The 15,967-nt window shown below is 39.7% G+C and overlaps 1 protein-coding gene across 25 annotated transcripts in view; it reads left to right on the top strand.

Moving 5' to 3' along the window:
* The window catches only part of NUP98 (nucleoporin 98 and 96 precursor), a gene marked incomplete at its 3' end in the record, with an annotated part of 121,444 nt that overhangs the window by 7,053 nt on the left and 98,424 nt on the right, over positions 1–15,967 (top strand). For 13 of the 25 annotated variants that reach the window (XM_082749850.1, XM_082749838.1, XM_082749846.1 and 10 more), the window contains exons 2-5: positions 9,871–9,953; positions 12,877–12,980; positions 14,826–14,927; positions 15,037–15,213. In XM_082749850.1, the coding sequence (XP_082605976.1) occupies positions 12,905–12,980; positions 14,826–14,927; positions 15,037–15,213 (355 nt within the window). In that variant the 5' untranslated portion in view covers positions 9,871–9,953; positions 12,877–12,904. The remainder of the gene's footprint in view (positions 1–9,870; positions 9,954–12,876; positions 12,981–14,825; positions 14,928–15,036; positions 15,214–15,967) is intronic. The other 12 variants (XM_082749844.1, XM_082749849.1, XM_082749839.1 and 9 more) reach the window with 1 other exon arrangement.

Genomic DNA, 15,967 nt, shown 5'->3' with positions numbered 1-15,967 from the left:
TTGGCCAGAGCAGCTTCTGTGTTGGGTTACATAGCTAAAAATATTTGAAAACCACTGATCAAGAGAAGAAAGAACTGACTGAATTAGGACTGTTGTTCAGGAAAGGAGCAGTTCATGCTTCATGAATGCATGTTGCACTCACTCATCACTTCATACCTTGTTTATTTCTGCATGCTCCTTTGACATAGAGACTTCTGGTGTCTACACACCTTCTTGGTGGATTAAGCTTCTTAAGAAATAGGGGAGTGGGGGCACCTGGGTGGCTCAGTCGGTTAAAGCCTCTGCCTTGGGCTCAGGTCATGATCCCAGAGTCCTGGGATCGAGCCCCGCATCAGGCTCTCTGCTCAGCCGGGAGCCTGCTTCCTCCTCTCTCTTTGTCTGCCTCTCTGCCTACTTGTGATCTCTCTCTGTCAAATAAATAAATAAAATCTTAAAAAAAAAAAAAAAGACATAGGGGAGGGGCTCCTGGGTGGCCCAGTGGGTTTAAGCCTCTGCCTTCGGCTCAGGTCATGATCTCAGGGTCCTGGGATTGAGTCCCACATCTGGCTCTCTGCTCAGCAGGGAGCCTGCTTTCCCCCTCTCTCTGCCTGCCTCTCTGCCTACCTGTGATCTCTGTGTCAAATAAATTTAAAAAATCTTTTAAAAAAAAGAAATAGATGAATGGATTTGTAGACTAAAGGTGACTTGTTGGGAATGAGACTAGAGAGGTGAGATGAGTGGAAGAGAATGATCAGAGTGACCTCAGTGTGTGTGGAGCAAGTGTGTGTTTTTCTTTGTTTACAGTGGTATTTTATGGTTATTTTAAATGGTCACTAGAGGACAGTGAAGTATTGTGAAATCATTTTATGTATGGTGATCCAGCTGGGCATTGAGCAGTCAAGGCTTAGAGCGAGGGGAAATTAATTTACATTTTTCTTACTAAAAGTATTATAAAAATATTTGTTGAAAAGGTAAACAGAAACCTGCTTATGGGTGTAGAGGTTACTTTTAAAAAAATTAAAAATCTTAGGAAAACACAAACAAACCTAATTTTGAGGAGCTCTAGTCTGAGGCATCTTTGTCCTTCAGTGTGGGCTGGATAATCCCTGTTGTTAATTGTAAATATAGAGGTCTGAAAGGTTGAATATCCTGACAAGTACAGTTACACAGTAGCAAATGGCAGGGTTTCTTAAATTCCTTTTTAACTTTTTGAGTTAATTTTAGATTTTCAGAGAATTGCATAGATAGTAAGTGGTGGAGAGTTTTAAATACAGATTTGTGTTACTCCAAAACTGATGTACTCTTTTCACTACTTCTGTTTTTCAAATGAAGGTTATGTTAAAGGAGTGAAAATGCTACTCAGCACAGCGAGGAAAGGAGCTCAACTAGATAATATAGATTATTTTAAATTAATTTATACCTTAATGGATGAAATTAAGCAAAATCCAGATGCTTTCTACTAGAGCAGAAAACAGCTCATACACTCAAGGGGCTGGTATGACAGCAAATATATTGCATAACTCAGAGCAGCTGAGAGGCATTAGTTTACGTAATCATGTTTGAATGGGGGAGGGGAAGGGGATGTGTTTTTATACTGATAAGAGTCTGAGGGTCTAATCTGGGACAGTGTGGAATAGGTGAGGCTTGAACAGCAGTTTTTATTTTTTATGTTTTCTTTTTTTTTTAAATTTTTACGTAATCTGTACAGCCAGTGTAGGGCTGGAACTCAAAATCCTGAGATCAGGAGTTACACGCTCTACCCACTGAGCCAGCCAAGCGCCCCAGATATTTTTCTCTTTCTTTTTAAAAATATTTTATTTATTGCTGGGGCGCCTAGGTGGCTCAGTTGATTAAGCGTCTGCCTTCAGCTCAGGTTGTGATCCCAGAGTCCTGGAATCAAGTCCCACATCGGGCTCCCTCTTTGCAGGGAACCTCCTTCTTCTCCCTGCTCATGTTCTCTCTTGCTATCACCCTCTCTCTCAAATAAATAAATAAATAAATAGTAAAAGATTTTATTTATTGGGGCGCCTGGGTTGCTCAGTGGGTTGAAGCCTCTGCCTTCGGCTCAGGTCATGATCTTAGGCTCCTGGGATCGAGCCCCGCATCGGTCTCTGCTGGTCAGGGAGTCTGCCTCCCCCTCTCTCTGTGCCTGCCTCTCTGCCTACTTGTGATTTCTGGCTGGCAAATAAATAAATAAAATATTTTTTTAAAAAATTAAGAAAAAAGATTTTATTTATCATTTTTTTAAAGATTTTACTTATTCGACAGAGAGAGGAGAAGCAGGGAGTCTGGGGTGGGGTTTGATCCCAGGACACTTGGATCATGATCTGAGCTGAAGGCAGACGATTAACCGACTGAGTTATATAGGTGCCCCAAGATTTTATTATTATTTTTTTTAATGTAATTGCTACACCGACCTTGGAGCTCTGACTTACAGCTCCAAGATCCAAGAGTCACAAACTCCCCCAACTGAGCCAGCCACGTGCCCCTGAACATCAATTTTTAGAAAGAAAAAGTGAGGGGGTGCCTGGGTATCTCAGCTCAGCAAGGAGCCTGCGTCTCCCTCTCGCTCTGCTTTCCCCTGCTTATACTCTGTCACTCTCTCTGTTAAATAAAGAAATAAAAACCTTTAAAAAAAAATACAAAAGAAAAAGGGACATAGTTTTTAGAGAAAAGCGAATGTTCTAACAAAGGAATGGCTTAACTGGGATTGATCATAGGAAGGATACAGTAAAACAAGAGGATAGCAGGTGGTTTTGCTGGGATGTGATACTAAGCTAACTCTTTGGAATTCTGCCTAACTCTCCCATCCCTTTTCTATGCAAGGCAAAAAGTAACAGTTATTTTTCCATTCAATTTAACTGTGGAAGATAATTCCTGTCTATTCTAGTATTTTTGTGAAGATTAGATGAGAAGATATATGAAAAAGTACTTTTTGTAAGATGGGAAGTAGTACTTCATTCATCTAAGAGTTACTGTTTTTGCTCTTAAGAATTTTGTACAGAGGAACTCAGTAAAGTGGAGAGGAAAAATTACTTCCCAGTTGTGTAACTTTCTGTTGTCAGAGAGCAGCAAGCTTGCTTAGTCATTCATTTTTTTTTTTTTTAAAGATTTTACTTATTTGTTTGACAGACAGAGATCACAAGTAGGCAGAGAGGCAGAGAGAGAGAGGAGGAAGCAGGCTCCCTGCTGAGCAAAGAGCCTGATGCGGGGTTCTATCCCAGACTCTGGGATCATGACCTGAGCTGAAGGCAGAGGCTTTAACGCACTGAGCCTCCCAGGCGCCCCTTGCTTAGTCATTCAGATAGTGCTTAAAGTTGGCAATTGCTGGGTTGTTACCCTGTTTCAGGGACTGTCCACCACTCTTCTGGAGGAAAACTGAGGTCGATCTTTGTTCCCAGAGTTCACAAAGCGCACAAAAGTTTATTAAGATTCATTTGGGATAATGGGGGCAATACTGGACTACTGATGTCTATTATTAAGGCTTCCTCTTTCTTATATCTGACAGTCTTTTTTTTTTTTTTTTTAGATTTTATCTGTCCAATTGAGAGAGTGAGAGCATGCAGGGTAGGGGAGGGGCTAAGGGAGCAGGAGAAGCAGACTCCCTGGTAAGCCAGTCGCAGGCTCCATCCCAGGACCCCGAGATCATGACCCAAGCCAAAGTCAGACATGGCATTGACTGAGACATCTGACAGTCTGAATTACTAATTAGAAGATCGAGCACTGGGCACCCCTGGGTGGCTCAGTGGTTTAAGCGCCTGACTCTTGATTTGATCTCAGCTCAGGTCTTGATCTCAGGATAGTGAGTTTAAGCCATATTAGGCTCCACACTGGGTGTGGAGCCTCCTTAAAAAGATCAGCACAAAGAACAAAGTAAATTATTTAATGGCATTGTTTCTCTCTGTATAGGACTATTTCATTTTAATCTTTTCTTTCTAAATATGTCTTACCAAAAAAAAAAATTGCAGTGAGTGTAAGTATATCCATCCATAAAGGAAGTGGTTAATCTTTGCAGGAAAGTTCTTCTAGGCCACATAAATTGTCATTCCATAAGAGCGAGCAGTTTCCTTTCTGATGATTGGAACTGTCATGTTTGCCAGAGAAGTGTGTCTTTGTCCTGATAGGGCTGGAGTAATAGTGCCAAATTTTGTTTTTATAGCTTTCTTATTTATAGTGAATGCAAAGTCATTTTACCTTTAGTTGCCACTGTTCTTTCTGTGGGAGCTCTAGGCTCTATACACACAGCCAATAGTCAAAAGTAGCTTTGTGATCATGCTCAATTTCACCATTTGTAAAATAGAGATCAAAATACCTACCTCTTTGGATTCTTGGGAGGTTTATATGAGATAATTTGTAAAGTGTACTTAGGCCAGTGCCTGGGACATAGTAAGAATTAAAATGTTAGCTGCTATTTCAGTTTGGGACAGGTTAATATATTTAAAAGGATAAAGGTTTGAATGTGTGATATCCCTTTAAATTTTTTTAAAGATTTTTTTAAAGATTTATTTATTTATTTGACAGAGAGACACAATGAGAGAGGGAACACAAGCAGGGGGAGAGGGAGAAGCAGGCCTCCTGCCGAGCAGGGAGCCCAATGCAGGGCTCCATCCCAGGACCCTAGGATCATGACCTGAATCAAAGGCAGAGCTTAACGACTGAGCCATCTAGGCGCTCCTAAACCCCCCCCTTTTTTTTTTGCTATGCCTTTGAACTAAAATGGATTTAGAAGTTCCACTCCAGCAATCTCTAGTATTACTTCCTCCCTTTTTTTTAAGAGGGGGAGATCTCTAGTGTGAGTGAGGGAGGGGCAGAGTAAGAGAGAGATTCTTAAGTGGGCTCCATGCCTAATGTGGGGCTCAGTCTCAGAAACCCAAGATCGTGACCTGAGCCAAAATCAAGAGTCACATGCTCTGAGAACTGAGTTAGACAGGCGCCCCCGTATTTATTTATTTATTTATTTATTTATTTATTTATTTGACAGAGAGAGACACATCGAGGGGAAACATAAGCAGGGGAAGTGGGAGAGAGAGATGCAGGTTTCCTGCTGATCAGGCAGCCCCATGTGGGGCTCAGTCCCAGGAACCTGGAATCATGACCTGAGCCGAAGGCAGACACTTAATGAATGAGCCACCCAGTGCCCCCCCTTTTTAAAATTTTACTTTATTTTATTTTATTTTTTAAGATTTGGAGTAAGAGCGAGCACAGGCAGACAGAGTGGCAGGCAGAGGCAGAGGGAGAAGCAGGCTCCCTACCAAGCAAGGAGCCCGATGTGGGACTCAATCCCAGGATGCTGGGATCATGACCTGAGCTGAAGGCAGCTGCTTAACCAACTGAGCCACCCAGTTGTCCCTAAAATTTTTAATTTTTTAAATTTCAGTGTACCAGAATTCATTGTTTATGCACCACACCTAGTACTCCATGCAATACGTGCTCTCCATAAAACCCACCACCAGGCTCACCCAACCTCCCCCCCCCGCCCCTTCAGAACCCTCAGATTGTTTTTCAGAGTCCATAGTCTCTCCTGTTTCGTCTTCCCCTCCAATTTCCCCCAACTCCCTTCTCTCCATCTCCCCATGTCCTCCGGGTTATTTCTTGTGTCCACAAATAAATGAAACCATATGATAATTGACTCTCTCTCTGCTTGATTTATTTATTTATTTATTCTAGATTTATTTATTTGACAGAGAGACACAGTGAGAGAGGGAACACAAGTAAGGGAAAGTGGGAAAGGGAGAAGCAGGCTTCCCACTGAGCAGGGAGCCAGATGTGGGGCTTGATCCCAGGACCCTGGGATCATGACCTGAGCCGAAGGCAGACACTTAATGACTGAGCCACCCAGGTACCCCTCTCTGCTTGATTTATTTCACTTCGCATAATCTCTTCCATGTTGATACAGAAGTTGAGTATTCATCCTTTCTGATGGAGGCATAATACTCCATAGTGTATATGGACCACATCTTCCTTACCCATTCGTCCGTTGAAGGGCATCTTGGTTCTTTCCACAGTTTGGCGACCGTGGCCATTGCTGCTGTGAACATTCCCCCTCCCTCCCTTTTTTTAATGGGAGAATAGAGTTAGTACAGATTATCTGCATCCTCTAGATCTTTTTTGTTGTTGCTGCTGGTAATAGAGGAAATAAACGTGAGGAATAAGTTTGGGTCCTCTGAATTCTTTGCCCCATATATCATTTACCTTCCTTTCTCCATAGGCAACCATTTTCATGTATTTTTTCTAGTCTCCCCTTTTACTCGTACTGTGTATATACATATCAATAAATAAGAGTATATTTTCTTTTCTTTTTTATATAATCTGCCAAAAGTGTCTTTTTGCAGTTTGCTTTTTTTCATTAAACGTCTTTTACTTGAAATAACTAAGGTAACTGTCCAAATATTCTGATGGTGTCCTATTCTTGATACCATATCCTAAGTACATACATAGCAGAGTGCTCTGATGTACTTCTTCAGTTGGATAATTTAAGGTTAAAGACGTCTGTCTAATGAACTGATAAGTATATTTATTTTTGCTTATTATATGAGAGAAGCTGAGCTCTGGTTGTAAAATACAAGGCCAGATAGGATAGGTACACAAATACCTGTGTACCTTATTTATCTTGGTCCTCATTTCCTCTCTTGTCTTTCTAGTTCCCCAAGGTCCAGTTCACATTCTGAATCCCCACAAATTTTTCCTCATATTTCCTGCTCACATTCTAATTTTTACTTCCTCTTGTGCTTCCTGGCACTTACTGCTTTTCCAGTTTTAAACATGTGGGTCCTTTCTCTGATTATATCAGAAATCACAAACTCAGAATCTGTTGGGGTCTACAGGCAGCTGATGGAAATGAGTGATGCTGGGTGGGCACTGTGGCACATTGGAGATTACACTTTACCAAAGTTGCGGGGGAGGCAGTTGCTACTAAACTCCAGACTATTACTAAATGATTAGAGTCCCTAGTTTGCTTAATCATTAGGTTTTTTATGAGAGACCCAAAATCTGTTTTTTTTTACATAGCCCTATTTTAAATGTTATCAGCTGGTTTGTGATAATAAATACACATACATAAACATTTCTGCATACATGCGTACATATATATGTGAAATATACCATATATATAACAGACCAAACAACTTTTTGCTGGTTGTATTCAGCCATTTTGTGATCTCTTCCTTTTTCCAACCTCTTAATTAAATGAAAAATTTTACCAAGAGCCTTCTTTCATGATTATCCTTTTGTTCTGAGAATTCATCACACATGATTTTAAGTAAGAAGTTACTTCTAAAATAACTTGATCAGAGGCACCTAGTGGCTCAGTGGGTTAAAGCCTCTGCATTCTGTTCAAGTCATGAGCCCAGGGTCCTGGGATTCAGCTTGGCATGCCATCAGGCTCTCTGCTCAGCAGGGAGCCTGCTTTCTCCTCTCTCTCTGTCTGCCTCTGTCTGCTTGTGATCTCTGTCTGTCAAATAAAATCCTGAAAAAAAAAAAAACTTGATCATACAGCCTTTGTTTAAAAAAACACATTAGTGGTTATCATCATTAGTTTAGAAAATCAGTACACTTGACTGTCCAACAACAACACTTTGAACAGCACATGTCCAGTTACGTGTGGAATTGTTTCAATAATTACAGTACAGTACTATAAATGTATTCTTTTTTTTTTTTAAGATTTATTTTATTTATTCGACAGACAGAGATCACAAGTAGGCAGAGAGGCAGGCTGAGAAAGAGGGGGAAACAGGCTCCCTGCTCAGCAGAGAGCCCGATGTGGGGCTTGATCCCAGGACCCTGAGATCATGACCTAAGCCAAAGACATAGGCTTAACCCACTGAGCCACCCAGGTGCCCCTATTTTTTCTTCTTTATGACCTTTTAAACATTTCTTTCTGTAGCTCTTTACTGTAATAATGTAGTATATAATGTACATAACATACAAAATAATGCATTAACTATTTATGTTATTGATAAGGCTTCTAGCTAACAGAGGGTTATTAGGTACTTAAGTTTGGAGGGTGCCAGAAGTTCTAATATCTTATTGTTTAAAGGTCAATTGTATATGTTTCAGATCCTTTTTTTTTTTTTTTTTGGCAAAATGAAAAATATTTAATACACAAGAAAGCACAACAGAATCAAAAGGTATTAATAGCATTACATAGTACAAAACCCAGAAAGATACAGAGCCATTAATTTATTGGTGCTTAAAGAGACTAGGCAAAAAAACACATGAAAATGTCTCCTTTCCTCCTTTATTGAGCTGGGCCACTATTCAAAAGGTTATCCGACATTGCTTTTTTCTGTCTACTTTATGAAACCACATTTGCTACATGCTGATTACGCTTACCTGACGAGATATGTTATTTGGACAATCGCATGTTTTCTGTGTTATTGGAAGTGCATTTTAGGCCACCTACTCAACAGATCCTTTTTTAGTTTCTGGGATAGTAAACCAATGGTACTATTAATCCTGGAGAAGTTCATTGTGTATTGGGGAGGGTTGGATTTTTCGAAGGTTGAGCTTCTTGGGAAGCAGACTCTGAGTTAGAAATAGTCTTCTTTTATGAGTTTTATTACAGTGTTTTGAGATAACCACCTTGGGAGAGAAAGGGAATGGGCTGAGGGAGAAATTGAGTTGTGATATTATCTTTTTTTTTTTTAAGACTTTATTTATTTCACAGACAGAGATCACAAGTAGCCAGAGAGACAGGCAGAGAGAGGAGGAAGCAGGCTTCCTGCTGAGCAGAGAGCCTGATGCAGGGCTCAGTCCCAGGACCCTGGGCTCGTGACCTGAGTGGAAGGCAGAGGTTTTAACTCACTGAGCCAACCCAGGCGCCCCAAGTTGTGATATTATTTTAATGACGGCCTCAGCAATCCTGTGGGAATGTGAAGCTGGAAGCATCCTTTAGAATTAGCTTTTAAGTGGGAGTGAAGGGGCCTCATTTTGCATCTGGGCTATCCTTGGAAGAGGATATAACACTGGGTAAGGCAGCTTTTCAGTGGAGGCAGTTCTGAAAAGGATCAGTAGCTCAGGGTTATCTTTTCAGTAATACTTTGCACCAGCTGGGACTACAGATCCTTCTGTCTTACAGGAAGATCTGTGTAGTCGGTATTATCACACCGTCCACCATAAAGAGTCAGAGTCAGGATGAATACTTATAAACAAATCATCATGTGCTGTGTAAGCCTGGAGGAATGACTTGACTAATTGCTAGAAGGAGCTATGAAAGCTTATGGAAGGGATGACATTTGAGCTTGAGCTAAGATTTTTGTTTTTTAAGATTTTATTTGAGAGAGAGAAAGCACAACGTGCACACATGAGAGAGGGGAAGGAGCAGAGGGAGAGAGAGAGAATCTCAGGCTGACTGTGCTCTGAGTGTGGAGCTTGAGATTAGGACCTGAACCGAAGCCAAGAGATGGATGCTCAACCAACTGAGCCATCCAGGCATCCCCTGGGCTAAGTTTTAAAGAATGAATTAGTGGGTTTAGAAGGGGAAAGTGTGAAGAATGGGACATCTTTCATTGAGTCACTGGCATTTCATAGCATAGTCAAGAAAATGATTTGTTTAAAGGGCAAAGGGTTAACTGCATTAGCCATTCTTCAGTTTCTAGCAATTATGATAAAAATCATGAAGCTGTTTCCAAAATCTTGGTTTGTTTCCATGGTGATAATTAAAAAAAAAAAAAAAACACTTAAATCCCAGTATGCTCAGGCTTGAGACTGAGCAAGCCCATCATGGCCAGAACCCCAAAAAGACAGGCTGAACTTGAGTGAGAACCTTTTTTTCCCAAGAGTCCAAATTGGATTTGGTCCCCGCGTTGTCCCTTGTGCTTAGATCTGGAACAGATGCAATGAATTTCTTTGATACTGAACATGTTCTTTGTTGCTTTGTATGTTCCCTCCTAGGCTTGAGGGTGTCCATGGGAAGTCAGAAGATAGATTAAACTGGGGCTCTACCACTTACTCCTTTTTTGATCTTGGGAGGCTAGGTAAACACTCGATCCTCTTTTCTCATCCTTAAAGTACAGATAGTGATGCATAATAACATAATTTTAGGATTGTTGAGATAATGTATAAAAGCTTATAAACCATTAGGTGTTTCCTAGGATATTTTATTACTATTTAAAATCCCTTATGAAATATATGTGATGTTAGGTTTTCTTCTTTTTTTTTTTTTTTTTTTTTTTTTTTTTTTAAGATTTTATTTATTTATTTGACAGAGAGAAATCACAAGTAGATGGAGAGGCAGGCAGAGAGAGAGAGGGAGGCAGGCTCTCTGCTGAGCAGAGAGCCCGATGCGGGACTCGATCCCAGGACTCTGAGATCATGACCTGAGCCGAAGGCAGCGGCTTAACCCACTGAGCCACCCAGGTGCCCCGTGATGTTAGGTTTTTATGTTAGGATAAGATTTTTAAATTTATGTTTTTTAAAATTTTCTTAATTTGAGAGAGTAAAAGAGCATGAGCAGGGGAGGATCAGAGGGAGAGGGATAAGCAGACTGTGAGATGAGCACAGAGCCCAAAGAGGGGCTTGACTTCATGATTCTGAATCATAACCTGAGCTGAAATCAAGAGACACTTAACCAAGTGCTCCACCCAGGCGCTCCAGGATAAGGTTTTTTAAAAATAAGATTTATTTATGTATCTTAGTGTGTGCCCTAGAGGGAGTATTGGAAGGGGCAGAGGGAGAAGGAAAGAGAGAATTTCAGGCTGACTCCCCGCTGACTGGGGAGCCCAGCATGGGTTCAGTCTCATGATTCATGAGATCATGACCTGAGCCTAAATCAAGAGTTGGATGCTCAATTGACTGTGCCACCCAAGCGCCCCTGTTAGGCTAAGAATTTTAAAAAGCAATATTTGATTGTTAGGAGCTATGGATTTGGCCTGTAGAACCTAGTTCCCAAATTAACACTAAAACCTTTAATATAAGGGTGAATGTCACAGAGAAAAAACTATTACTTAGCTTCTGAATCCTGACACATCTGCTGTATAGATGTCAGATGTACATGAACAGATTGCTGGTTGTGGGGATGAATAAGAAAATGGATGGCAAATTTAGTGTAATAACTGTTACTCCTTACAGTTTCTGCTGTGCTGATGATGGGTCAAAAAATGTAATCAACAGAGATTGAAGTGGATGTGATAGGGCTGTTGCTCAAGACAGCAGTATGAGAGAGATTGCAGTCAAAATGAAATTTTTGAGACATCTGACCCCTAGCACAACTGTCAATTCCAAATGAACGGTTGAAAAACAAATACATAGGAAGACCATAGAGGTCTAGACTTCTGCTAAGTACTTCCAAGAATATTTTCCCTGGAAAGAAAAGTTGACATTTAATAGGGGAAAGGCTCATTCTGTACTATGTGACACCTGTTAAGTTGAGAAGGCAGGAAACTCCAAGCAAATCTCATTACTAAAAGAGAAATGATGATTATGTGAAATGTAGCCTCTGGTTCCAAGAGAGTGCAGTAGAGTAACTTGAAAGAGCCTTTCAAAATACAAATGTCTACATCCCAACCCTGGACATTAATTAATTTGGTCCTCATCTCTAGAATGGGGCCTGGGGGAGGGGTGGTTATTTTGAAAAGCTTGCTAACTAATTCTAATGTGGCCCTCTTGAACTACTGGTTTCAGTGAGCTTTGTTTAATTGGAATTAGTAAATTCCCAGATGTTGGGATAAAGAACTAAGTGTTGGAGTTTTTTCCTAGGGGAGTTGAGTGGGCAGAATGTTGATTTTTGTAAAACCGTAGGTATTTAGGGACAGCTTCATCTTTTCCAATGTTGCACAAAATATTTTGGTTATTAGAATTACTGAAAGTACTAAAGGGTAACTAATATTGTGGGGAGCACCTCTAAGTGTTTAATTCTATTATATGAATGGGGTATGATATTACTAGAAGAAAAAAACTGTTCCATCATGTTTAAATAATGGAAAAATCATCCTGCCTGTTACAAAATCCAGATAAGCATAATTGGCTATTTTCTGAGATTTTTATATTAAAAGTACGTTTACTAAGTATTTTCTTGTCTGCTGGCTGATAAGAGGTAGTAGATAACCTTAAGTTTAAGGAAAATTTATCAGGGACAGTGTTGACTTTTTTTAAGTTAACATATAATGTATGATTTGTTTCAGGGGTACAGGTGGACAGTGTTTACTTTTGAATAGACTGTCTTTAAGTTGTCTTTTATGCAAATCTTTTATACAAAACCAAACTTTTGTATTTGTTGGAACACTTTGGTCCAACTCATTAAGTGCATAGTTTTGATACTGGAGAGGAGTCATTCGTGTGAGTTGGGGGATTTTCACCAAAGATTTTCTGTAATGTTCCCAGACAAAGATAGGTAAGTAGGAGACCATAAAGAAAGGTCTTAAGAAGTTATTTCAAAGAGAGTGTCAGGGCACTAGAATCTCGAATTTGGAGAGGGGAGGAGGGACATATGTAGTTTAAAGAACATTTACCATTACAGCATTTTATATACCCTCTCCCCCAAATAGGGCAGAAAAACTTTTTATAATGCAAAAACAGCCTGACAACAATTTTCCCTTCTCAGGTGGTTGTGATAGCAGAATATCATTATAATTTTTAATCAGTATTGTGGATAACCTCCTAGGTCTGGCATAGTGGACCAAAATCTTCATTAGAAGGGAACTTAAAAAAGTTAAAAAAACCAAAAACATTGTTTTAAAGGGATAATTGTTGGTGAGATCTGAAGTTTAACCTTAAATTATGGTACCAGTAATTCAGCTCAATTTTAGAAGGCCTTTTATTATATAGAGTTTTAGGATATTGAATGAGAGTGAACATTATGCTGTAGTTTGGATGGGACTAAACTTGTACAGTGACATTTTCTGAAAGAATTAGTTTGTATTCTGTGGTCCTTAAAAGGTGATAATTTTTTCTTCTTTTCAGCTTGCTGAAGCAAAGACTCATTTTGAAGATGTTTAATAAGTCATTTGGAACACCCTTTGGGGGTGGCACTGGTGGCTTTGGCACAACTTCAACATTTGGGCAGAGTAAGTCTTACAAAACAAGGGGAGAAACTTAAGCTATTCTTACTAAGAACAAATCCATTCTGGTGGCTGAAATAAAAAACACAGGAAATAACAAGTCCTGGCGAGGGTGTGGAGCAAAAGGAACCCTTCCTTGCCCGCTGTTGGTGGAAATGCAAACTGGTACAGCCACTGTGGAAAATAGTGTGGAGGTTCCTCAGAAAATTAAAAATAGAATCAGCATACAATCTAGTAATTCTGCTACTGGGTATTTACCCAAAGAAAACCAAAATATTAATTCAAAAAGAAATGTGCACCCCTATGTTTATTGCAGCATTATTGGTAAGGTATGGGAACAACCCAAGTGTCCATGGATTGATGAATGGATAAATATGTGGATATATACAGTGGAATATTAATCATAAAGACTGAATTTTTTTTTTTAAGATTTTATTTATTTATTTGACAGATCACAAGTAGGCAAAGAGGCAGGCAGAGAGAGAGAGAGAGAGGAGGAAGCAGGCTCCCCGCTGAGCAGAGAGCCCGATGCAGGGCTCAGTCCCAGGACCCTGAGATCATGACCTGAGTGGAAGGCAGAGGCCTTAACCCACTGAGCCACCCAGATGCCCCAAGACTGAGCTTTTAACATTTGTATCAACCTGGATGGATCTAAAGGGTATAATCCTAAGTGAAATAAGTGAGAGAAAGACCTATACTCATATGTGGAATTCAGAAAGAAAACAAATGAACAAAGAAAAAAGATATGAAGAAACACAGTCTTAAATACAGATTCTGAAACTAATGAAACTCTGAAACAATATAACACTGTTAATTATACTTGAATAAATTTTTAAAAAGAAAAAAATCATTCTGATAGTTTAGGTAAGAATTTTATTCATACTTTGGTCTTATAACAAAATCTCTTTGATAAATAACTGGATAAGATCTTGTTAGAATTTTATAAGAAATAGAAATAAGTTTGGAGTTTTCATGGTTTTTTTATCATTCACAGAAGGTACTTGATATATATATATGTTACATACATACATATACATATATATATATGTATATATACATATATATATATATATATTTTTTAAGCCTGTGCATGAGCCTGGGGGGGAGTTGGGGGAGGGGCAGAGAGAGAATCTTTTTTTATTTTTTCCTTTTCAAGATTTTATTAGAGAGAAGGCACAAGGGGTGGGGTAGGAGCAGAGGGGAGAGGGAAAAGCAGACTCCCCACTGAACAGGGAGTCCAACAAGAAGCTCAATCCCAGGACTCTGAGATCATGACCTGAGCTGAAGCCAGATGCTTAAGGGACTGAGCCACCCAGGGTCCCCTTTTGTTTTGTTTTGTTTTGTTGTTTTCAAAGAATGTATTTCCTGTCTTTGAACTATGGAATTAGAATCTTGGTTGGAACTTGAACACGTGTATTCTGAAAAACCTTTCCAGGTCTTTCTCATGCACTCTCCTAAGTAAGGATCATTCATCTCAGAGACTCTGGAATATATAATGTCTAGAGAGTTTAACACTTTGAGTTTGATGACTTTGCTTTTGTCTGTAGCTCGAGATCATTACTTACCTTCGCACTCTTTTTTTTTTTAACCCGTTGACATCTATAACTTTATTGAAAAGTCACACCTCTTCACTTTTTTTTTTCTCCTGGAACAATGCATAAAATGTTTATCATTTTGGCTTAATTGGCTTAATTTTAACTGTAATTTGTAGTCTGATGGAACTTTGAAAAAATAATTTTCAGTTTAGACCAGTTATCCTGTTCAAACACAGAATATAAAGAAATACTAAGATCCTTTCCAGTGGGTCACCTGATTTAGATTTTATTTTGACTCTGGATTTTCCTTTTTCAGACACTGGCTTTGGCACTACTAGTGGAGGAGCATTTGGAACATCTGCATTTGGTTCTAGCAACAATACTGGAGGCCTCTTTGGAAATTCACAGACCAAACCAGGTAGGGATTTTACTTGGAATATGGTTGGTTTATTCTTAGCTGGTATAGGACTTCATTTAGTGGTTCCAGTCCATGTATTTAACAATTTTTTTCCTCTCCATCTCTCCAGGAGGATTATTTGGTACTAATTCATTTAGTCAGCCAGCTACCTCCACAAGCACTGGCTTTGGGTTTGGCACATCAACAGGAACATCAAATAGCTTGTTTGGAACTGCAGGGACAGGGACCAGTCTCTTCTCATCCCAGAACAATGCCTTTGCGCAAAATAAACCAACTGGCTTTGGAAGTAAGTAGGACATCGTTGGACTTTTGCATCTAATAAATTGATTTGCTTATTGAATATACTCCCTCTTTTTCTTTTCCCTGTGTTCATTTACCCCCTTTCTCCACCAGGTAGCAAAAACATTGGGGAGAGGAAAACCTCAGAATGTATTGAAAAGTTTAATAGGCTGGAAAGGAGGGGGCTACATTGCTCCAAGATTGAAAATCTAAGAAGCACTAGTATTCAAGGGATATTTAGAGGAAGAGTCTCCTGACATAGAATGACCAGAGAGTGGATGAAAAGCCAGGCCAGAGCAATGTCATAGATGTTAAGACAGGAGAAATTCAAGGAGGAATGCACATATTCCTCCATATTGTACTGCAGGGACACCTTCTTCTTGCCTTTTTCACATTGGGTATTAAAGACTAAAGCAGGAATAACATACTAGATGTGACATGGTTGCTCTTCCATTCCTCATCCATGGCAGATATTTTGTTTAATTAGGCTCATGGAGTCCAGCCTGGGGCTTGAACTCACAACCCTGAGATCAAGACCTGAGCTAAAGTCAAGAGTCGGACACTTAACCGACTGAGCTACCCAGATAGCAGATGTTTTTAATTGATTGCTTCAATTCTAAATGTGGCCTAGGGATAATTCACACAGTACTTTGAGGTAAGCACTACTAGTTGAACAGGTGTTGCCTGTGAGTTGATGCATTCCCAGTGCAAAAGTATAGCAGAATGAATGTTAGCCAGCTAGCACTGTTTCACAGAGGGAA

Source organism: Mustela nivalis (assembly GCF_964662115.1).
Source record: "Mustela nivalis genome assembly, chromosome: 9".
NCBI classification, from domain to species: domain Eukaryota; kingdom Metazoa; phylum Chordata; class Mammalia; order Carnivora; family Mustelidae; genus Mustela; species Mustela nivalis.
The sequence above is the reverse complement of the archived record's forward strand: the minus strand, read 5'-3'. Positions and strand labels throughout refer to the sequence as shown.